This window comes from Ipomoea triloba, chromosome 15, assembly GCF_003576645.1.
Source record: "Ipomoea triloba cultivar NCNSP0323 chromosome 15, ASM357664v1".
Classification (NCBI taxonomy): domain Eukaryota; kingdom Viridiplantae; phylum Streptophyta; class Magnoliopsida; order Solanales; family Convolvulaceae; genus Ipomoea; species Ipomoea triloba.
In genome coordinates, this window is record NC_044930.1 from 2,031,341 (window position 1) to 2,056,217 (window position 24,877).

The window sequence follows — 24,877 nt, forward strand, 5'->3', positions numbered from 1 at the left end:
TTTTTTTTTTTTTTTTTTTTGTTGAAATGAAATGTTGGTGTAATTCTAGTTATTGAGATAAAATCAATTTTTTGATACAAGAAGGCAGAACAAAGATTAGTTATTAAGGAGTGTTTTGATTTGCTTAAAGTGTTGGGTGTTGGCTGCGAATCATATTGCTCATATTATTGTTAGAGCTTTTGATTCTCATATTGGTAAGAGGGTAAGAGGAGTAAAATCATGTATTTCCGTGATTTAGTTTTAATCTATAATCTCTTTTTCATCCACATTACTTTATAGGGATAAAAATGTAACAATATTACTTATTATATATTTTTCATCAAATAATAATAAGGGTTAATTTTAATTTTAATCTCTCAACTATTATAATTTTTTATGTTTATTTTTAGTAAATTTGATTAGGGATTTATTTGGGAGAACAATCAGAGCAATTGGGGTAATCCACTACTCAAATTGCTCTATGTATGATCACTGACATAAAGTGCAATTATGTTAAAATTTGATTAAGTTATTATAGTTGGATGGCATTCTATCTAACTTAGGGAAAATGGGTAGATCCCAAACATTTCATAAACCCTAGGGGGCTCAAATGAAATTGTCCGAATGATATTGTGTTAAATGGGATTATTATTAATAAATGGACCAACTATGAAAGTGTGGACTTTGAGTGGAATCATTACACTAATAAAATGTTTATAATAAAATGTTTAACATTTTTTGTGTATGATACATTATTTATTAGTATTAACAAAAGTTTACAACTAGGAAGGCCCAAACATTAATAGGCAAGTACAACAACAATTATTGTTTACTTAATGAATTATTTAAAGAGTTTAAACACCACACACACTATATTTTAAGTTAATTATATATTTTATCAACCAACTTTGTCAAAGACTCTAGTTTAGCTTATATCAACTTTCAAACTAATATTAAACATAACCTTGATGTTTGTGAGGTTACTTTTATAATTTTTTTTTTTTTGAAAATTATAACTCGAGTTAATTTTATAAGTTTCAATTCATCGACTATTATATTATATTCTTTTGATTTTTCACATAAAATTTGAGTAGATTAAATACATTACTTGAATCTTAGACTTAGTGATGTTGAGATTAAGCCCTGGTGTGTTTAGGCTAAGTAATTAGTTTAACAATTAAGAAAGATAACAATAATTTTTTTTCCAGTTGAATAAGGGTTCTCTTTATATTAATATTGCAATATGAGACTTATATTTGATAAGTGTTTTCGTTAATTTGAATGTCACCAGAGTAATGATATAGGATTCTAATCATACAAGCACCGGATTGACATTCTAGCAATTCGTCATGCGCTTATTGTATGTCTATTTTGTCGTTTTCCTGTCTTGGGTTAGACTATTGATGACATTTGTTGATTTGGGAAATAGTCTGATTCCTTTTACCATAACTCTAATAGTACCAAATTCAACAACTGATTATGATTAAAAGTGACAAGTTTTTAAAGTATATCAAATTTCATTAATTTTAAAACAGAAAACTACTCCATAACAGTTAAAAGTAAAATACGGAGTAGTAAAAAGATTGTAATAAAATTAACTGTTTCAAATTTGATAAGTTTCATGTACTTAAAGACAAAATATGTGAAACATATGTCATTATAAAAACACGATGTACCGTCCAGAGAAAATGATAAAAATAGTAACAAATGGTAAAACTTATCCCGGGACATGATGTTGATTTCACAGTTGCACTATTCAAATGACTTTCAAAATGTACTATGCTCATTTGGATTACAACTAAGTATAGTTGTACGTTTGTTAATTTAACGTTGTGATGTCCCACGGTTTCGGAGCTTTTATAGTTTGTACCATTTTATCAAATCTCACTTTTCGCCCAGATTGTGTACTGTAGCACATGGATTCTTTTGCACAAAAGCCAAGGGTAAAACTATTACGGAGTATTATTTTCCTTCCGTAAGTTTTACCCTACAAAATTCATTTGAAAACCTATACACAACCTAGATCAATATTCGATCACACTGATATTTAAATTTGAAATCTTATAGTAACAAAATCAATATTTCAACATAATTTGACACGTTTTGGTGTAAAAACTGATAAACATATTTAACTCAGTTTATTTAAATTGTGATGGAAGTAAGTAACAAATATTTAAATAAAGAAACGTCACAAAGGGAATGGGCGTGGGGCTGTGGTGTATTAATAATTGTTTAGACAGGGTCAATGTTTGTGGTCACAAGAGAGATATACCCACTTTAGATATAATCTTCACACTATTACTGTCGAGTTTAAAATATTGGCCTCTTTTACTAAATACTACATACTAAACTACTAGGGTAAGCTCTTGTGAGTGACTATAAATAGTTATCTAGGTTAGAGAATATTTGGGAAATGTCAATTAAGTCCCTAACATGTTAAATTGAGGCAAAGAAGCTCAGAAACCAGTAAATGACCTGCTATTGCAGGTCATTGGAAAATTCGGTCACGGGCGACGGCTCGCCATACTCCGGTGGAGTGGTTGCCTTCAATGGAGAAGGCGGAAGGCGACCAGAGTTCTAGTCGCCTTCCATGTTGATTTAATGAACAGAAATAAGTCTTTGAAAAAGAATAAATAAATAAAGAGACAAACATTCATTGGATTGCTCTAATGATTGAAAAATAGGCATAAATTTCATGGAGAAAGAAGAGATAAGTGTTCAAATTTTGTAAGTGCAAGCTTTCCACCAAGAATAAAGGGACAAAGAGAAAAGGGTTACTAAAACGACAGGTTACAGATTACCGAACCAAAAGAGGGGAGTTGTAAAGCTGACTAAACTCCCTAAAAGTAGTTAATTATATATATATATATATATATAAATTTTGAAATCTCTCTCTCTCTCTCTCTCTTTCTCTCTCTGTCTGTGTCTCTTTCTCTCTGATCCACTCCTCCATTATTTTGTGTGTTCAGAGTACTACACAAACCCCCAAGCTGGCATCATGGCCCATTCCTGTCACCTGTCTGCTTTTCTCCTCAACCCCCTACTGTAAAACCACAGTAGTACATACCACATACATACATACACGTAGTCGTTCCTCTTTCTCCTCACCTGATTGTTGCTTGCTTTTTCTTTCTCAGTATATGTATTAGGAAAATACTTGTAATAATGATTTCGCCCTTACTTATGCGCTGTTGAATGGGCTTCTGGGGACGTTTAAGATGGAACTGGGTTCAAGCTCTTCTTCTTCATCTTCTTCAGCTGGGAAAGCCTCTGATTCTTCGCTCAATATTGGGTTGAAGATTGGGCAGAAAGTGTACTTCAAGGATGTGGGCGGTGGGTCGTCGGCGGCGGGGGGAGGTGGTGGGAGTGCGCTGCCGCCGCCGTCGCCGGCGAAGAAAGGGCGGAGTGCGGTGGTGCAGGGCGGGCAGCCGCCGCGGTGCCAGGTGGAAGGCTGCAACACAGATCTGAGCGACGCCAAGGCGTACTATTCGCGGCATAAGGTGTGCGGGATGCACTCCAAGTCGCCGACCGTCATTGTCGCCGGACTTGAGCAGAGGTTCTGCCAGCAGTGCAGCAGGTTCGGTTTTTTGTTCTTTTCTTTCTTATTTTCCCCAAATAAATAAAAATCATCGTACAATATAATTTGTCATTTCTTTTCCCACGTTTGTGTACGCTGCTGGGCTTGTAGCCGTTGTGGGTACAAACGAAACCATTTAATTAGTAATAACAAAATTGTTTGTTGGGGTAGAGGAGTTGTTGTCCTTGTATGTTTGGTGATTTTGATAATGATTGGTTGCCATTAACACATATTTCCCCGTCCTCAGAGAGGCTGGGGAATGACTAATTGAAGCATTGGTCCCATCCCAATTAAAAGCCTCAGCTGATAGTTGTATTGCATATTTATGTTTATATATTATATGCTCAACATGGCTGAATGTCACCATGAAGCTGTTGGTGAAGATTTAAAAGGATGAGAATTGGCTTCTGGGGATGTCTGGAAATAAGTAAGAACTAAGAAGCCTCTAATGGCTTCAGCTTCTGCTATAGCAGCAGCAGGAAAAAGCGGGAGGTGATGTATAGACAATATTCTGTATTAGAAAGTGCCCGCGTTTATCTGAGGAGACTGATGAATATATGATATGTTAATTCTTCTGCGTAATGTTCTTATTCAGGAGAAACAGTTTTGTGTGGAGTAATGGGGGTTTTAGTATGACTGAGATGAACGAGGACATTAAGTAGTTGAATTTCCTGAATTATAAAGTAATGGTTTTGGTAGAAGAGCCCAAAATGACAATTTGTTGCTTGATAGATCCTTTGCTTTCTAAAATCGAGTTAAGCTGCATTCTGATTTCTGAAGCTATGTGAAGGCAAGCATTTAAATGTTTTGCTGAGCAAGTCAGTGTACTAATCACTGTAAAAATGTTATGTTAAATGCTAATTCAATAACCATTTGTTTGTGTATTGTTAGAGGAATTTACTTGCTGTCTGAACGATATTTATCCATTGTCTGTCAAATTCGTCCAACACTACTTTCCAATTGGTCTGTTTCCAGGTTCCATCAATTGCCGGAATTTGATCAGGGAAAAAGGAGCTGTCGAAGGCGCCTAGCTGGTCACAATGAGCGACGAAGGAAGCCCCCACCTGGAACTATGTTGCCGTCACGCTATCCTGGACTTTCTCCACCATTGTTGGGTGAGTTTGATGAGACTTTCTTGATATTATTTGTAGTCATAAACTTTTACTGTTTTCGATTGTGTATTCTACTTCTCTGCCTAAACTAAAGGTTTAGCAATCTGATGGCTGCAATTACAGATGGCAGCAGCAAAGGCAGTGGAAGTTTTCTGATGGACTTTGCTTCGTACCAAAATCCGGGTGGTAGGGATTCGTGGCCTAATACAAGGGCGTTTGGGCGAGCGTGGGACGGCCAAAACACTCCCCCGGGAAGGTTTCTTGAACAGCGATGGCAGGGCAGCTCGGAGGATCCCCCGCCCGAGCTCCTTCTTCAAGGTGCGCCTGCTGGGACTGCCTACACAGGTCCTAATGTTCCTTCAGGAGAATGTTTCGCTGGAGTCTCGTCCTCCACTCGTGCTCTCTCTCTTCTGTCAAATCAGCCCTGCTGGGGCTCTAGAAACCAGCAGCCACTGGCTCTCGGGGTTAACACCTTACTCGCCACTGATGGCACGCCCACGGTTCACCATTCTGCCTCCCAAGACGCTGCTGCCATCAACGAATTCTCCCACCACCCGCCATGGGGCTTCAAGGGAGGCCAAGCCACCGCCAGCTCAACCGAGATGCTTCCCGATCTGGGCTTAGGCAAGATTTCGCATCCTGCAGACAGTCACTTCTCTGGGGAGCTCGGGATGGCTCAGCAGACCGAAACTGGAAGGGAATACGTGGGACTGGAGCAGTCGAGGGGCTACGATTCTTCCATTCAGAATGTCCACTGGACTCTCTGATCTCAACATCTTCCCCATTCCCATAATTTCTATCAGCACGTAGGATGTTTTTTGTGTGGTGTAATATGTGCTCCTCTTAATTGGAGTTAGAACAGAAGATGACCGGATGTTTTTTGTGGTGTAATCTGTGCTCCTCTTAATTGGAGTTAGAACAGAAGATGATGACCTTTTGATTAGTGCCTTTGGTAGGGCTGCTAGGCAACTTTTGATCATGTAATGCTTGTGTTGAATACGCATAAGCCATGAATCATTGCTCTATCCTTTCTGGTTTCCAGTATTAACTCCTCAAGGTGTGATAGGAGAATGTTTATCTATGGTTTTATGGTCTTATATTGTCTCAACTATTAGGAGGATTTGCTAATTAGCTCTACTTGTGTTGCAGGACTTCATAGCTAATTAACTATCTATAGGAAATAACATGTTGCTCAATTAACTATGTTCTCACATGCCAAAACCCCGGTTGCACTCTCAGTAGAATTTTATGCTTCAGTAGGTTGAGAAAACAGAGTCAATAGTACTCAAAAAACTATGTTCATACATAAAGAAGTACCATGTTAACTCAAACACATGACCTTTCTTTTGGGAGAATCATTTTATGCCATTAAACCATAAGATTATTGGCTCAATATAAAGAAAAGAAAAATTGTATTTTTCGTCTCTAAGTTATATGATAATTGTAGAATTTGTCCCAAAGTGTTGGTCATACTCACTTTTCGTTCATAACTTATCGTTGATGTTGGACTTTTTTGTCTTTTTACTAATAAAATATTAGGGGTGAAAAGTGTAATGCCAATGATAACTTTGAACGAAAAATGAGCATGACCAACAATGACGAATTCTACAATTATATTATAACTTAGAAGAGTCAGAATAGTGTAATTTTCTCTTTAAGAAATAAAATAAGAGAGGACAAAAGGAAACTAGAAATCGCGGGAGACCAAAGGCACGTGTTTATAAACTGCCTAACCGTTTAGCAAGCTGACTTGGCTACTCACTCCCGCCCAGCAGTCTTCCTCTTCCTCCTCCGTATTTCTCCTACTGTAAAACCACCTCCATTGCAAGGACTCCATCTTCTTCTTCTTCCTTCTAGAACCCTGGTAAAACTCTATTCTCTGTACTCATACACTTCATATGCTATACAATTACATTCTGTGAATGAACGCGTATGTATATGCTTGTCTTTTCTCAATGCGTTTCTGTTGTAATTTGAACTTCTCGTCGATGATTATAGCCCCGGCATTGAAGAGGATTTGGTTTTTTCGCTCCAAATGTCTAAGAAGAGCAGATCGTTTTGCCTCAATTTCTCTGTGTTGGCTGTTCTGGCTTTTCTAGCATGTGCTCGCACGGATTATCTCGAAGGTATGTACCTGTTTGATTAATCTAATAATAAGAAGATTATTGATGAATTTCCGTGTTAATTGTGCATCTTGTTCAATTGTTACACTCGATTGTTAGTATGATGGAGTTCTTGAATGTTGACGATGATCATCGTCCTTTAGGATTTTGCAGGTTTTTTGTGGAATTCTGGAAATTGATTGTTGAAATTCTGAAACAGTGTTATAACCTGTAATGATAATTATTAGCAGAGTGTTTGAACTGATGACAGTGTATTTGCTTGCCAGTTCAAACTCTCAGAGATATGTACATAGCCCTGAACAGCCCGCCACAGCTCAATAGCTGGGAACTAGACGATGGTGACCCCTGTGAGGATATGTGGGTAGGAGTTACCTGTTTTGGATCATCAGTGATTCGCATGTATGGTGATATATATGATATAATAAATTCCTTCATTGCCATTTCTTTCTAGCTCTCGGAGCCAATGTTTAGATAATGCATCCATCATTTGCAGTGGACTTCGTGGTTTTAACCTTACTGGTACATTAGGCTTCCAGATAGCAAATCTTCAAAAATTGTCAGATCTGTAAGTTTAATCAGTACTGAAATATTTTGTCTGTCAATTTCTATATCATTTCATGGAGAACAATCTTGTGCTTATTAATTTGCTGTTTCTGGTTATTTAGGGACCTGAGCTCCAACAATATTCATGGTGAAATCCCATATGGCTTACCCCTAAATCTGATGCACTTGTAAGATAATGTCCTTGTTCATTCATAGTGTTGAATAACGCGAGTAAATTTGTTTGCATACTGTCAGCTTATGAGAACTAGTTAACCTTCTTACTATGGAAACTGCAGGACTTTGGCATGCAACCATTTCAGCCAGAGCATTCCTGATTCTTTGTCCAGCCTGAAATATCTTAGAAACCTGTAAGCAGATTTTATACTGGCTGTTAGTTTCTCTATGCTGGTGTCAATGAATTTTTGGAGTCCTGATCATTGCTTATTGCAGGAATCTGAGCCACAATGTATTATCTGGACCGATGGGAGATTTCTCGAGTGGCTTGGAGAATCTGAGAGAGATGTATACAGTCTTCTTTGTGTTGGTTTTGATTTGAATGCTAATTGTGTTCTGTCGAATAATTTCAAGGCTAACTAATCAGTAAATTGAACTATAATTTCTTATCCCAGGGATCTTTCACATAATAAACTCACTGGAGATTTACCTAGTTCATTTGGTGCCTTGACAAGACTGACATCTTTGTAAGTTTAATCTCTTTTCTATTCACAATTGCATGAACTGTTTCTCTCATATTGCATAATGCTAAACACCAAAGAGGTGATAATTGTAGGTTTCTGCAGAACAATTCACTCACCGGATCGGTCACTCTTCTGGCTGAGCTCCCACTGAGAGACCTGTGAGTTTCTCCATATCTGAAGCTTTGGCAATTTCGAAACGAGTTTGTTTGCTCACTTGTATATTTTTCCAGCAACATTGAAGATAACCACTTCAGTGGTGTGATCCCAGAAAATTTTCAAGGGATTACCAACTTATGGTAAGTTGTAGGCATCTCACTGTTTCTACATTTTTTCCCCTTTGTTCCCATTTTCCACTTAAGTTTTCTTCCCTGTCTTCACTCAGGATTGGAGGTAATAGGTTTGACAGAGAACAGGACTATCAACAGTGGAGTTTCCCTCCATATGTGTTGCCCAATTGGCAGAATATTAGTCCTTCACCAAGTTCAGACTCAAGTCTCAATGATACAAAGCATCCTTCTTCTCAGAAGGAAGGAGGGCACATGAAGAAAAGATCCAAAAGAATGAGCACTGGAGGAATAGCAGCTATAGTTGTTGACGTTGTAATCTGTTTAGTAATCTTGATTGTTGTGTGGATTGTTATATCTCCGAAAGAGATGCTTGAAAGCATAGATGGAAATCCAATTTCAGAGCATTCTGTTCCAATCAGTTCTATAATTCGAGGTTAGATATATATGGAGTAGTGTCAACATGAATATCAGATGATTAAATTGCTACTTCTGCATGCACTGTATCAAGCTGACTCATTTATATATGCCTGCATCTAACTAAGCATTCTTGTCTGCAGAATTTTCCACTACAACTGACTATGACAGCTTACAATCATCAAGAATGGGCTCTCCTGCAGAATCTCAACCAGTTTCTCCGTTGCAGTTACCACCTGTTCCCAGCAGAGCTCTGAACATGTCCACAAGAACAAGTTTTTCCAAGAAGAGCAAAGTCCCAATATGTGCAAAACATTATACCATTGCAGAGCTTGAATCAGCTACAGGAGGCTTCAGTCAAGAAAACCTTATTGGAAATGGATCACTTGGCTCCATTTACAGAGCACAGTTTCCCGATGGACAGGTACAGATTATAAGAACCTATTGCAGACAATCAGTGAGGCAAACTGTGAAATAATGCTGAAGTCCTCTTTATTTTTTGCAAGATGTGTATTGTGAAGCAAGTTTATGGGGTAGTGCTATCTCTCCATGGAGAACTATTCTTGGATGTGATTAGGACTGCATCGCGCCTGAGGCACCCCAACATCATCACACTGCTTGGCTACTCCATGGAGCTTGGCAACTGCTGCCTCCTTGTTTATGAGTATGTAAGAAACATGCCCCTCAATGATGCCTTGCACAATGTAGCACACATGACTTTGCCTTGGAACATTAGACTCCGCGTTGCAGTTGGTGTTGCCAGGGGTTTGAAGTAAGAACATAACATTAACATTCCTCAATTTACCCATCACTATCCCATCTGCACACTATCTTACATGTTCTTTGCAGACTGCAGTTCCCATTTATCCCTGACACTTCCTGTTTCACTTCAGCTACATGCATTCTTCCTGTGTGCCACCAATATCCCATTGCAACTTGACTGCTGCCAACATCTTTCTTGATGAGGATCTCAGACCTCGTATTTCAGATTGTGGCCTAGCAAACTTAAAAAGCCTGATCACACCAGCAGATGATATGCAAGGGAGTACTGAGAACACAAAGGATGATGTCTACGATTTTGGGGTGTTGCTCCTCGAGCTCCTAACCGGAAGGCAGCCTTTAAATAGGTCCATTACTAAAAGTTTAAATGGACAGTGAGACTATATATTATACGCTAACACGGGTTTTCTTTTCTGATGCAGTTCGAGACCAAATGCCAAGGAATCCCTGGTGCAGTGGTCTGTGCCCAGGCTTCATGACAACGTGTCGCTGTCAGAGATGGTTGATCCTCATATCCGGAACACAATTCCCGGCAAAAGTCTTTCTCATCTCGCAGACATTATCTTACTCTGTATTCAGGTACTGATTATGCCAAAATCCATGATTAAAAGATGCATATCAGCGGAGTAACTTGAAATTGTTTGTTGTTGGGATGATATACTGCAACAAATAAGCAGACTGAGGAGTTCAGGGCACCAATGAGCGAAGTGGTGGAGGCCCTGGTGGCTCTGGTGCAGAAATGTGGATCATCGAAAGGAAGTGAAGTAGCTGAACCATTTGGCCAATCGTTTCGTTCTGCGAACACCCACTTCGTTGCCTCACCCACGCAAAGCTACTACTCCATCTAAAATCACCCACCCCCATCCGGAAACTCGGCTCTGTAAATGCAGCGAAGTGATCCATTTCCAATAAGGTTTTCTCGACTGAAGCCGCCTGTAGCTGATTCAAGCTCTGCCATGGTATACAGTTTTGCACATATTGGGGTTTTGCTCTTCTTGGAAAAACTCGTTCTTCTGGACACGTTCACAGCTCTGCTGGGAAACCGCAATGGAGAAACTGGCTGAGGTTCTGCAGGAGAGCTAATTCTTGATGATTGTAAGTTGTCTTCTTGAGCTGCAGTGGAAAATTCTGCAGAAAAGAATGATCAGTTGGTTGCAGTAAAAATATATAAATGAGTGAGCTTGATAGGGTGCATGCAGAATTTTCCACTGCAGCTCAATAAGACAGCTTACAATCATCAAGAATTAGCTCTCCTGCAGAACCTCAGACTGTTCCCTGCAGAAACTGGCTCTATTTACTACTCCATCTAAAATCACCCCCAACATGCATATATACAGTTTACACTTCATTTTGTACATTAACTGTCTTGAACCAATGCTAATATGCTATACGGAAATACAGTGGCCGACAGCATTTTTCTTGAACTAATATATCTTTTTACACTAATTATTTTATTTATTTAATTAAATCAATGATTATAGTATACTAACAAACTCAGTAGAGGTTCCCCAAGCAACAAATAGACCACAAAATTGGTTTGAGTCAATCGGTTATAAGCAACCTAGGTAAGGTAATTTACTTCCTTGTGCTCATCTGCCGAGACCCTTCACTCTTCTATAGATTGATAGTCACAAAACAAAATTTATGCATTACACACTTTTAAGTAGTGGATGCAGGATTCCCCTCATCACTCAAAAACATACAGCTCAATAATAGAAAGTGAAAATAACATGAACAGTTTCGGACTAAATGTCAACGACATCGTCTAAACCTAGAAAAATCCCTAAATTGACCAGTTCAGGGTGCCCCCAATTCTGCTATTACGTGTTAATACGACGCCGTTTAAAACAACAAAGAAACTAATCCAAGTCGAATAATAATGGGCTTGATTGAAGCCCAACTATACTTGACCCGTTTTAGATTGTTAGTGGTAAGTCTTTTTTGGGCTTAGGCCTAATTCTCATCAACATTTCAACCTCCCTGAGCTTCCAATTTCTCTCTCTCACCGGCAACACAGATCAGTATCAGTTACCATTCCGTCAATCTCACCTGGTAAGCATATCTATACATCTGTTTCTAAGCTCATATCAGTCTGTATATATCTGTAATATGTATATTTATCTGCGATGATCTCCCTCATTCTCTGAGGGTTATGTAAAACGAAAGTTCGATTCTAGGTTTCGGAGTCAAAATACGTGGAGTTTCACTATCTAACTCGAAATTTTATCTTAATTATATTCTAAATGTTTGCATTTGCTTATGTACGTCCTCGTGTCGGTATGCTGTTCTCTAATTTCTTTTGAATTGGCGTTTTTCCTTTGTTAATTATCCTATTTCTTTTTGAAGTCGTGAGATTCCTGTAGTTAAAATAGGGATCGAATGTGTATTTAGATTTTATTTTGGATTTTTCTGTGAATTAGTTTTGATTTGTTTAAATGGTTGGAGTAATAATGCATAGTGCTCTATGCCCGTTAATGATGTCTCAAATAGCAAAATGGAAACACTTTAATTAATTCTGATATATATTAATTGCATTGCTATAGCTGTGAATGATATTTTGTTGCCTTGAGGATGTGATGATACACTTGGATTGCCTGAAAACAGAAAAAGGATGCCTGGTGGTTTATTTATTTCATAACTTTTTTTTTTTTGCAAAATGATTTCTGTGGAGTATATGTGGATGCCTTCATTAACCATCGTATCAGTCCTGGTATATCAAATCTTAGTTTAAGGGATTAGGAAATGCATACATTATAATCTTATCCCTATTTCTTGGGTATCTGGAGATCCTACTACAAACTGATACCTATTCCTTCTCAAAGTAAAATGGCGTCTGTCAGATGCCAAAGTAATCTTTTGGTTTAATTTACTTTGCTGTAGTGATTCCCATATGTTTAAGGTATTTTGGGAACATATTAATATATGTTATCAAGCATATCCGCATAGCAATGGTTATACTTTGCTGTAGTGATTCCCATATGTTTAAGGTATTTTGGGAACATGTTAATATATGTGATCAAGCATATCCGCATAGCGATGGTTTACATAAAATTGTCTCTTTTTAATCTTTCTCAGATAATTTTGACAAGTTGTTGTATGCATCTCTCCACATAAACTCTTTCTAAATGCAAAGACTAATTTTGTTTAATATGAGCTTATTGTTTATTTGTTTTTGTGTAAATGATTTTTATTTTGGTACATCTGATGGAGAGGTGAGATTTAAACCTAGGTCTAATGCTTGAATGGTGGTTTAGCCTACCACTAAGCTACCCCAAACCCTATTTTCATGTAAATGTCTGGTGTGTAAATTCAAGGCTTGGTACTAAGTGAGCTGTAGTTACTGAAAAAGTTAGAAAAACTTTAAAATAGTGTCCAAATTCATCTTAAGCTTACCATTTGAGGGTGAATTTCTTCAAAACTGTTTAGGTTTATGGCATTTTAAAAACTATTATTTTGTCCCACTCCTTTGTGGATTACTCCTGTTGATGTCCAATATTAATTGGTATTCACTCGGAATTAATTGGCCTATATGTTATAATTTCATGTATGAACTGTCTCTGTTTAATTATTGGCTGTATACACATCTGAGCTTTGCACTTCACCTTGCATCTTTTCTATTACCACATTAGGGACTCTGGTATACATCAGTGATCTTTACCCTCCCATTTGTCTTTTACAGAAGTCCTGCTTCCAAAACAGGTACAGTTATTGTGGTTTCTTGTTATTTGTTAAGCTATGGACTCCTCAGAGCTCAGATACTACGAGGATGATGATACTCCAATGATGAAAACAATAAAAGGTGCAGCCACCGGTCTAGCTGCTGGTTCTCTTTGGGGTACTATTGTTGCTACTTGGTATGATGTGCCTCGTGTTGAGAGAAGTGTTGCACTTCCTGGCTTGGTTCGAGCACTGAAGATGATGGGTAATTATGGGATGACATTTGCTGCCATTGGTGGAGTGTATATTGGTGTAGAGCAGCTGATGCAGAATTATCGTATGAAAAGGGACTTTATTAATGGTGCTGTTGGTGGATTTGCAGCCGGTGCTTCTGTGCTTGGTTATAAAGGTGATTCAATCTCCCCTAAGGATTAATTCTGCATCTTATTCTTTAGAGATATTAGCTGTTAGTATCGTGTGGCATTTGATAGGAGTTTCATTTGCATATAAAGAACTTTTGCTTCATACATTTGTGCGGTAAATTGCACTTTTGGTCCCTCAACTGTTAACCGTTATTAAAGTTACTCTCAATTTTTTGAAATGGAAGCTGACTAATTTACACCTCAAAGTACTAAATTTAGAACATGATAAAACAATTGAGGACCTTTGACTGATTTCGAAAATGAGTAACTATATTGCATAATGGCCAAGAATTTAGGGACCAAAACTGAGAGTATACATACAATTGTGATGAACTTGGTGAATTTCCTCATGGATCTAAACTAACCAGCTCACCCCGAGTTGTCCACTGTACATGGTATTTTTGTTCAGTGTGTGGTATCCCTCGGTGACTTCCTATATGCACATTCTTTACCAATTACTAATAGAAGTTCACTGTCTGCTGTCCATCTTATTAGCTGATGGTTCATAGATGAAAGACAATGTTTTTGTCAATAAACTATCTGTGTTCTTTTAAAAGCAGAGTGTATGATCTGTTTTGGATGTGTTTATATTATCCACAGCATTTGCATTTTTGCTGCACAATTTTTCCTTTATCATTTGTTGTGAAGGTCTTAAGTTATATGTTGCTCACCGTATTCAGGTAAGAGCATTTCAACTGCTATCTCTGCTGGAGCGGCACTTGCAGTTACCTCAGCTTTAATTGACGCTGGAGGTCAGACCACAAGGGTCGACAATGGAAAGGAGTACTATCCATACACAACCAAGAAAAAAGCCCACGCTGAGTAAGTTCTCCCTGACCGCTTCCTTTGGACAAAAATGGGAGCTTGCGGTGTTATTTTATAGACTTGCTGTGTGTTCTTTTTGGAAGCTGGAAAAAGTGTACTGTGAACCGCGTCTTCCAGTTTGATATTCCTAGTCAAAATAAATACGCAGTCATTTTTCAAATTTCAACTCTGAGAAACTTGTTCTCCGTAGGAGTAACTCGGAAAACCTCACAACAGGTGTTGTTGTTGAGGCATTCTCTGAAAGATTCAAGAAGATAATTCTACAAAGTTGTTCCTTTCAGATATGATGCTCCAGTCCTTAATGCGTTATAAAATCAAATCTATTGTATGTTGATAACACTGGACCATGCATTTTTTTTGGCTATTGCACCCTATACAGAATACAAATCATCCATCCAGCATATATATACACACACTATTTGGATACCGGATTTTCATGTTCACTTGAATTCTCTCGTGATGGATATTATTTTTATCTATCCAAGGCACATTTTAAACTTGATTAGGATTAAACAGGGCTGATTTTAAACTTGATTATGATTAAACAAGGCTAATGACCTTGTGGTTTAGTGGCACAAAATAATTTTTCTATAGGTCATGGATTCAAGCCCCAATGGGAGCAGGCTTCATAAAATGTTAATATTGAGTAATAAAAAACAAATCCTCAAGTACTTTTGAGTAATAAATATTAATATTGTAAATTCTCATTTAAAAGGTACTTTTTTTATAGACATTCTAAATTCCCAATATAGTAAAAGAAAAACATTTTTAATAGAGGGAATATTTTTAAATTCAAAACAGTATAATGACAATGGCAAATTTATGAACATCTCTATACTATCATAACTCAAGGAACATGGAGTTAAGATTTTATTAGATACAGGAAACATTACAGAAGGAAGACACAGACTGACAACAATGAAGCCAAGCATTTATAACAACACTTGACTAAACAGAGGTTGAGCACTAGCCACTTCTCTACTTGCCTTGGCTTTTCTCACCAGCACCAAACCTAATTCAAACATCCAAACTTTACCCAGCAGCCATACAAACAGAAGACAAGAGTGAAGAGCCAACTGACAAACTAAATACTCCGATGCGGAACTGACACAGAAATTTCATAAGAGAGACTACTTTCAAAGGAACTACACCAAGTTAGCAGATGCATGACTAAATATAATCTGTCTGCAAGATAGTTTCAAAGGGACAAAGCTTGTTTGCAACAGCTTGCAAACCCTAGCATCGCACTCTCGGCTGCCTCCACCACATTCAAAATTGACAAGGAGTGTGTGGCGACTTAAATTGGTGGTCAAAAGTATTATGCTCGACTTGCAAACCTCCTTTTGACCTCTTCAAAACGTCGAACAACAGTTCTATTCACCTTGTAGGCAGTAAAGTTGCCTGATATTTCCAGAAGCTGTTGTTCCAAAGGAAACAAAAATAATGTTATAATTAAGTATTCAGAAGCACTACATAAACAAAATTCGGTATAAACTTGTGTCTTCAACAAAGATGCAGAAGTGCAAACTATCAAGACGACCACTATTACCATATAACCAGTCTTTAAACAGCACATGGAGAGCGCTAGCCAATTCCCGTTTCCGGCTGTCTTCAAGCTCGGTTTCCCTCAAAATTTGCTTAACCTCCCCAAGATTCTTATGCTGAAAATTCAATGAGAAGAAACATGATTAAATGAAATAACGGAAATTTGACAATTTCAATAATGAAGTGAAAGATGATTAAGCTACAAAGTGCAAAGAACAAGGAAGCTTTTTATAGAGAAGAAATTTTTAGGATGCTCCTGGCAGAGAGATCGGTCAAGCACATACATTTTTATGCTGAGAAGCCATATAAGCATCTGGCAAGGGAAAAGGGTTATCTTTCGTGGAACCAGATTGTTGAGCTTCAAACCAATTAGGAACCTGCGAGAAGAGGAGTGTGTATCAAAATATAAAGAACTTAGCGCACAAGCACAGACAAAGAGCAGACTAAAAATAACCACTAAAATCTACAAAATTAAACTCTATATTAACTAACATAAAGTTAGAGCAAAATAAGCAAGCTCCCAACTCCCAAGGATGATTAGAGTATTGGTTACTATAAATTAAGCAGCAGTATTTAAAATTCACCAAAGGATGGATGAGTCAATCAAGAACAAATCATGCTTCCCAACTAGAAAGGAAAGACCTACCAAAAAGTAAGTAAATTGATCAGGGTCTAAACGGTTAGCAGACTCAGTTTGGACATCAGATACACCAGCAGGATGCGATAGTGAATCATGTGGATCAACCACTCCAAGTGCCACAGGTTCATCCCATCTGTTAATGGTAGGGTAGATACCAACTTGATTCATGTGCTCCTCTAACTGTGAGTAAACTGTGTTATAGGGAGCCACCTGATAAAAAAAACACAAAGACAAACAATAGGTTCAGACTGCAAATTTTCTTGTCAATCCATGAGAATCAGCTTGAACAAAATGATGCACGTATCAATAGGGTCAACTGATATGGTTGAAAGCATAAGTTCCATAATATCACAGAAATGCACTTTGCTTTTACTGTTTTATATGCTACAGTAATCTCAAAATATGAATATGATATCATATGTGGAAATCACTATAATACAGAATGGCATAACAACGCCCTCCTACATTTCATTTTCACTTATCAGGTAATGAATAGAATGAAGTCTAAAGAGAACTCAGACTTTCAAGTGAAGTTTTATGTACAAAAAAAAAAATAAAAAAATGGCATACCTGTAATTTATGGTTATCACCAACAATAAGGGGTTGTTGATTTACTCCTAAAAAGAATACACATTCACGACAATTGGCAATACAGATATGCTTGGCTGCTGCAATCACATGCACTCGTTCACAGTGTTCAACTCTGACTGCCTGAAAGATGTACTATTATTGAAGGCTTTAACCTGACAATGGCACATCTAAAATTCATCTAAAGAATTAAATGATACTATAGTATACAATAGCTTATTTGGTAAAACATAGGGAGCTTAAAATAATAGTTTATTTTGAAACGCTACTCAAAATAAACTAGTAGCCACTAACTTTTAAGTTTTTAGCTTAAAGCTAGGTATGCCAAACAGAGCCATATTAGCCCCCAAAAAACAGACATCTGAGCCTACAGTGACATGCATAATTGTAAAGTTCAAGCACCTTTTGGTGATTGTTAACAATAAATAGTATCATAACCAGAATTGGTAAGATATATGAAAATAATATTGCCATTGATGATCAAGAAGACAATGTCCCAAATTCTTAAAGCTACCTTGCCAACAGCACCAAGAACAATGGTTGCATCAGAGCATCCATAAACTGTTGCATATCTTAAAGGAGCCAGTATATAAATCACTGATTCATGGCAGTTCACAACCTGTCAAGAGAAAGGAAAGGAAAAAGGAAAGTAGAAGAAAAAGAAGTTAGCTTAACAGAATGCAATGTGGAACCAAGAAGAATAGAAGCCTGTTGAGATGATATGTTGTAGACGAATAGGGTCCAGGGGTTCAACTTCAACAGTGATGCACAACACCATGATTAATTGTGGAATCCAATCTGATTCATTTGTATCACAAATGGCTTATTCAAGATAATTTTTTGGCTAAGAGAGTAAAATTAATTTGAACTTACTTTTACAGAAGAGCCTTTAAGATCATTTGCGTGCCTTACATAAGATGATTTTGAAATCCCCTCAATAAAGCTAGGACCCCGGGAACTAGGTGTAGCCTTTGCTGGACTTGTAGAGACATCGGTCATTGGAATATCCTGATCAGAGGCATTGGTCAGGCCATTTTCCTTGGCAGATGCTCTCTCAGCAATACGTTCCAAAGCAGATGCAATATTTTGTAGAAGCCATTCGTGAACTTGGGCAGCAGGAACAGGAACAGCGGGCATGTCTGGATCAGAATTTGCAAAAAAGGGAGCATTTTGGCTCAATGGAGTTCTCTCAGATCCCTTTTCACCAAAATAGATTAGATAGCCAAGATGCTCAAATTTCTCCATTGACAAAACCTGGAATTAGTTGATAACATATCATTTCAACACATGGTATATCAGCCCATAATAATGGTTATCAATGTAAGCCCTAGAGTTCCAATACTGAACATCAATGAATCTTTCCTGTAAAACTTATCATTTCAGAACATAGCAGTGCAGTGACAAGAGTACGAAAATATCTTCTTTTTTCAGAACTGTACAATGTATTGTTAACCACAACATAAATAAAGTAAAAAATTCACAAACCAGTGATTCTTCTGCCTCTCCTTCAACTGAGTCAGCCAAAAGAGAGAGAATGTTGCCCACATGCTTCTGTAAATAGGATAACTGATGAGCCTCTTCATCAGATTGTGATGGCATGAACCTACGACTATTGCTGCGTACAAGCTGTAGTCATAAAAGTAAGGGCCCTGTTTAGTATTTATGTGGCAATCCCATATAATTACAGGTGCATCTACGAACAAGGGCAGCTAACTTCAATCTATGGTGAACTCATAAAATTAAAGATTCAATTAGGTATTTGTGCAGCAACACAATATGATTACAAGTGAATCTAGGAACTATCAAAGGTGAAAACACTAAGACTTGGAAAGGAACATACATATTCAACAAATTTTACAATAAAGTCATCCAAAACATGTGAAAAAGAACTTTGACTGTCAAAGGCCGAAAGCATGAAAATTTGTAGCCACATAAATCAGAAATTCATTTCATTCACCTGTCATAAGCAGTCTAATTATTTTATGACTGAGAGTTTCAGCTGCCAAAACTATAAGAGATTTTAACAAATTATTTTTCAAGTTCCCATAGTTAAGTTCCCCTAATGGAAAAGCTCTACGTGTGTGCAGGCGGAGGATTCAGGATTGAATAAGATGCTTTATAGCTTTGCCTAATAAAGCATTCTTTTGGGAGAATAATGAAAGAAGAGATTATGAATGTGACAGGAACCACTTTAGGAAGTATATTAGATCAGCAAGAGAGACAACAAATGGAAACCACAGCCTCTCAGCTCCATGTATTGGCATAATGGCAAAATGCATCCTAAAGCATAGAATTTGGGACTCCTTCATTAGTTATATATATGGAAGAATGCTATTAAAGCTACCAAATCATTAGAAGATTAGTCAAAATGCAAACTAAAATATTTCCTATTATAATCTTAACATTACAAAATTTTACAACAATCAGAATGCCCCTTCTTCATAGTTACAAAGATAACAATACACAAGATGCAAATGCAACATCCACATTAGAAAAATTCGTGTAAGTTGATTTCAGTTTTTAATTTTTCCCTAGTCAAAGAACAAAAGTTTCAAATAAAATGCAGAGCATTAGAATTATGAAAAACATAATTTCACCATCATATCTATCACTAAACAATACGGAGTAATTTTTTTGAACAAATCAAGGATGTTAAAGCTCCTTACCTGCAGTGGCGAAAGCGCAGATAAGAAACCATCGAACGCAGAAGTGGATGGCCAAACATCGGCGACTGCAGCGGAGTCCTTATGTCCCTTGGGAAGCAACCTCTTATAGCTCTGAATGTACAGAAACACCACCAAATCGAACACATTCACGCCGACGGAATCAACCTCGGCGGGATTGGCGGAGACGAGAGGATCCGATTCGGAGTGCAGGACGGCGGCAACGGTTTCGAGCACGAGGCGCGCGTGGTCAGGCGAGATCTGAAGCGTCTCCGAAATGGATTGCGAGTTAACACGGTGAGCAGACTCGGAAGAGAGCGATAAGAGCTTGTCCTTGATCGGACCTAGGGTTTGCGTGCCGTCGGTGAAGATGAGCTTCGGAATTGGGAGAAGGCCGTGCTCGAACGGCTCTCGCCGCGGATGGATGTAAATTGGCTGGCCGGTTCCGGCGGCGTACGGCATCGACGGCGACGGTGGTTCGGTAGCGTTCTCCATGGCTTCCTTGTAAATGTAGTGATCAAATCTTCAGAGCAGAGATAGATTAACTCTTCTTCGTCTCGCCTATTTCTCTTCTCTTTTTTCTTTTTCTTTTTCTTTTTCCTTTTTTTTTTTTACACAGAAAATGGGGTAATTATTTACTTTCATACGCAGTAAATTTAAACAACACAGGTTATTTATACCCAGTTGAAACGTTAGTAACAAGTTAGTTATTTAGTTAAACATCTCAATTTTAAAAAAAATATATATGAAAAATATAAATAAAGGAAAATCACATTTTTAATTCCTAAATTATATAAATGGTGGAAAATCAGTTCTTAAATTATTAATTCTGTAAAATTAGCTTTTTAATTTTCATTGTTTCCAAAAGGTTGAATCTTCGGCCCGACAGAACATCTTAGAAGGTAACTCAGCTAAATATAACATTTGCTTACTGTGTACCAGGAATTCAGGAAACTCCCTCACTTTAAGAGATTGCTTTTACAATGTCGTTGGTGAGACTTAATCCCGTTCATACCGTTCAATTTTCATCCAAATGATGTTTATAGTACTTTACACTCACATGATGGAAAGTATTTACTAATTGATAGGAAAATGTGCATACCCTAATTTGGCAAGGTGGTTTTAGTTATTTGCATGTTTTTTTTTTCCTCCTATACAACGATTTAGCCAATCCACTTCCTTCACAGCTTAAAAAAAAAAAAAAAAAAAAAAGAAGTGAAAAATAACTACAATTTGATAGTACTAAGGTAAGGTTTTCCCTTTGAACAACAAAATTGAGGTGAGGTTTTTTTTAATTAATTATTATTAAATATTTTTAGAGCATAGTGGGGTTTTTTTTTTTTTTCTTTGTGATTTTTGATGAGTTTTTAAAAATGTAAGTAGGAAAGAGAATATGAGAAGAAAAATATATATTAAAAAAAGGGGAAAAAAAAAGGAATTAAAAAAAACAAGGGAAAATGGCCCTTTTTCCCCCTATGTTATGTGCATATAGCACTTTTCCCCCCTGTGTTATTAAAGTGGCAGTTTTTCCCCCTGAAATGTTAAATTGACATTGTTACCCTTAACAATAATTATATCATTTATTTTTCTTCTCCAACAAATTATTATTTATATGTATGGATGATCATGATTCGTTTCGAACATAACCAAACACTGTAACAATCATATCGAAATAGTATGGACAGTTCTGGTTACGATTCAGAACCGAAAAATTTAAAATTAAATAATTGTTGAACCGTGAACCGGAACTTAACCACAGTCATATATAGTGAAAATAATCAAACACTTATTTTGATAAATCGGTACGGTTCGGTTCCAATTTCGATTTCAAACCGCCAATCTAAATTTATGTATTTATTTACTACGCATTTATTTTTATAATTTTATTTCTTATTTAAAAATAATCTAAATTTAACAATTATTTTATTTTATTTTTTCGGTTTTGAATCGTAACCGTAACCGTCTATACTATTTAAGTTCAATTGCTACAGTGTTCAATTAGGTTCGTATCGAACCGGATCTTCCATACATATTAGTAACAATTGATTGGAGAGGGCAAAAATGTCAATTTAACATTACAAGGGAGAAAACTACCACTTTTAAAATAACTGAGGGGGGGAAACTGCCACTTTAATAACACAGGGGGAAAAAGTGCTATAAGCATATAACATAGGGGGGAAAAGTGTCATTTTCCCAAAAAACAATTAAAACTGTTGCAAAGCAATCAAACTGCAAAGTTGAGCAGTCTGACTGCAATGCAAAGCAGTCACGCACCAGCTGGCGCGTGGGCGTGATGCGTGACCTATACGCAGAGACTTTTATCTCTTTGCTGACATTAAATGTAAATGTAGGGTCCATTAATAACTTCAACTTGTAGGGTTGAAAAACAAACAAAAAATTATGCCTCACATCTGTAAAAAACCAACTTTAGTTTTTTCTTCTGACATGATCCAACAAAAATCACATATAAGGATGCTCTTAGAGCAACCTCAACAAGGGTGTACGGACCACAAATAAGTAAATTAGTTTAGGTTGTTTATAACTAACCAGTCAAGACCGGGTCCACCATAAACCGCGTATAATGATATTAAATGAAATAGCAAACTGATAATATTATTAATTGCGGCGTGAGGCCCAACATAATACATACAAAGCTCAATAAGTATCGGCCCAAGAAATGATGACCAAGAATGAATTAATAGTAGAAGGACTAGCAAACAAATACAATACATAAAGAATTGAGAGACTAGTAAATAAATAGAATATAATAGCCAAGGACTAGCAAACAAATACAATAAATAAAGAATTGAGAAACTAATTAAAAAATAGAATAGAATAGCCTAATTAAGTTACGACCAAGATTTGAGCCCAATCATACCAACAAGGAGGAGAAAACCTAGACCACTAAGCTATCAGGTTGATCCTATCTTGATGGATGTCTTATATGGACCAAAGTACCAAACCCCCCTCCTCCCCCCCCTCTTTATATACTGCTGATGGATTCTCCTGCACCCTCTACGTGTGTGGCATCATGATGGCGTCAACTCCCACAGTTACATAACTCTATATTCACAATTAAAGAATTCTATATTCAACAGTATAACACTATTTTTAAACTCTATATTCACAAAAAAAATATATTATTAACTGAAGAAACAGTGCCACTAACAATAACATTATTCTAGACGCGCGTTTTGGACCTGGGTCCCCTAGCCCATAGCATAATTTCCTCTCCACAATAAAATTTGCCTTAAAAATAAGGAACAACTGTATGGTCACGGGCCTAACGGCCTGAGTTTTTTTATTTCTCTATCGGCCCATTTGCCTTGTTAGGAATGTGTGGGCCTAAAATTCCTCATTTCCACCTTACAATGGAACCACAGTTTTGCCATCTTGTCTATCGTCTCCATAATGGATGTAAAAAAAAAAAAAAGTGAATTGAGAGTTGTTGCAATGCCATTAATTGTTTCATAATGTAGAGTTGAAATTTTATTAAGGGTAGATATTGTCTCTCATTTTTATTATTATTATTTTATTTAGTGAGACTATGAGAGAGAAAAACATAGAACCAAAGAGTGTTCACTAAATAAATCATGTACTTGTGTAATAGTTCACAAACCACACAAGAGATGCAAACTACAATAGGAAAATTTTGTGTGATGAGATCGAGCTCGAGGGTAACATTTAACATTTTTTTATACGAACGGACGGATTAAGACTAAAAAAGTCACTTTAGAAAAAACTACAAGATGAATATATACATCAAATTATTAAGAGCATCAACCAACGAACGTTTTTTTTTTTTTTTAATTGGGCTTTTGTTTTGTTTTGCTTTTTAAAATAAAAATTGGATGAGTCTGAAGAGAGAATTGAGAGGAGAGAGAAGAACAAATTTGCAATGAGTGAATTTTTTACTGGATCCGCAAGGGGAGAAGAAAAAAAAAAAGATTGGTCTGCATTGCGCTCACCAAGCCAGTAGCACGGCCGCACGGGTGCATTTAAAGGTCATTTTTTGCACCTTTTTTTTTTTTTTTTTTTTTTTTTTTTTTGGTTTTGTTTTCTCCCATCACTTATATCTCACACTTGATAAGAAAAAACGTACTTGACAAAAAAATTTATTATTAAGGTTGCTATAAGGAATTAAATTTATACTAGATGTATAACTCATGCTCGTCGGATAATTTTTTATTTTTTATTTTTAAAAAAAATTAATGCGAGGAAGGATTCTTGAAAAGGAGTTAGTGTGAAACATGAAGCTAGGATAAGATTCTCTTTGGAATTTTGACAAAAAAGCAATTAAAACTCAATTTTAGTCAACCCCTCCCTTTGACAACTAAAGTAAAATCAATGCAATCAACAAATTAAAACACCAATATCTCAAGGTAAAAGGGTCACTTTAAAAAGTTAGCCAATATATGAGACTCATATAGTCATGGGAATAATGCTTCTTATCAACAATATATGAAATAATATTGACCGTGATTTTAGAATTATCAATCGACCTTAAAACAAATATTTTAATTTTTTTTTTTAAAAATGATACTTTGTAGTATTTTGGTAATTATTACAAACTCTATAGTGTCATTAGTACATGCATTAGGCAACGCTTCATGGTGCATTCGATTTGAGTGCATTTATATAGATCATAAGTGCATTATTAAATATTAGTAGATGCACTTTAAAACTTTGCTCAATGCATATTTAAAATTTACAATAATTATAAAATCGACACCACATTTTTTTCTTAATATTGAGTCATTGATATTAACAGGGAAAGTATATTATTTGAATATTAAAAATACATTATTTTATATAATATACATTCAGTACACAAAGAATATACTTTTAATATATTAAAAAGATATATATTATTATGGTTCATACAATACTGTGTAGATAGTCCACACAACACTATATAAACTATAGTCTACACAATACTATATAGATTATGATCCTCACAATAATTTGTCGTATAGTATAGAGTAGGTTGTGCCCACCGTAAAAGCCGACATATGCCTTTTTAC

At 36.6% G+C, this 24,877-nt stretch overlaps 4 protein-coding genes across 5 annotated transcripts; 3 read left to right on the forward strand and 1 right to left on the reverse strand.

Annotated features, from left to right (window-relative positions):
- The first annotated feature begins 2,897 nt into the window (after window positions 1-2,897).
- LOC116006352 (squamosa promoter-binding-like protein 9) lies at window positions 2,898-5,763 on the forward strand. The gene is made up of 3 exons (XM_031246687.1): window positions 2,898-3,556; window positions 4,532-4,671; window positions 4,792-5,763. Exons 1-3 carry the CDS (start codon window positions 3,198-3,200, stop codon window positions 5,433-5,435), a joined length of 1,143 nt encoding a protein of 380 aa, XP_031102547.1. The 5' UTR covers window positions 2,898-3,197; the 3' UTR covers window positions 5,436-5,763.
- Window positions 5,764-6,703: 940 nt separating this feature from the next.
- LOC116006780 (protein STRUBBELIG-RECEPTOR FAMILY 2-like) lies at window positions 6,704-10,361 on the forward strand. The gene is made up of 15 exons (XM_031247269.1): window positions 6,704-6,794; window positions 7,058-7,190; window positions 7,285-7,356; window positions 7,457-7,522; window positions 7,631-7,702; window positions 7,785-7,856; window positions 7,964-8,035; window positions 8,125-8,190; window positions 8,263-8,328; window positions 8,415-8,752; window positions 8,877-9,157; window positions 9,240-9,505; window positions 9,627-9,860; window positions 9,936-10,092; window positions 10,188-10,361. Exons 1-15 carry the CDS (start codon window positions 6,704-6,706, stop codon window positions 10,359-10,361), a joined length of 2,160 nt encoding a protein of 719 aa, XP_031103129.1.
- Window positions 10,362-11,459: 1,098 nt separating this feature from the next.
- Window positions 11,460-14,754, forward strand: LOC116007702 (outer envelope pore protein 16-3, chloroplastic/mitochondrial). 2 transcript variants are annotated; one of them, XM_031248453.1, is made up of 3 exons: window positions 11,460-11,565; window positions 13,193-13,579; window positions 14,273-14,754. In XM_031248453.1, exons 2-3 carry the CDS (start codon window positions 13,249-13,251, stop codon window positions 14,416-14,418), a joined length of 477 nt encoding a protein of 158 aa, XP_031104313.1. In that variant the 5' UTR covers window positions 11,460-11,565; window positions 13,193-13,248; the 3' UTR covers window positions 14,419-14,754. The 2 variants fall into 2 exon arrangements, with proteins under 2 accessions (XP_031104313.1, XP_031104314.1); XM_031248454.1 differs by having other exon boundaries at window positions 11,469-11,565; window positions 13,213-13,579.
- A 482-nt stretch (window positions 14,755-15,236) lies between these two features.
- LOC116007084 (TBCC domain-containing protein 1-like) lies at window positions 15,237-20,427 on the reverse strand. Its single transcript, XM_031247671.1, has 9 exons — window positions 19,857-20,427; window positions 18,676-18,816; window positions 18,064-18,444; window positions 17,705-17,809; window positions 17,173-17,313; window positions 16,609-16,812; window positions 16,247-16,339; window positions 15,967-16,078; window positions 15,237-15,834 (listed from the first exon to the last, which is right to left on the reverse strand). Exons 1-9 carry the CDS (start codon window positions 20,346-20,348, stop codon window positions 15,791-15,793), a joined length of 1,713 nt encoding a protein of 570 aa, XP_031103531.1. The 5' UTR covers window positions 20,349-20,427; the 3' UTR covers window positions 15,237-15,790.
- Between the last annotated feature and the right edge of the window lie 4,450 nt (window positions 20,428-24,877).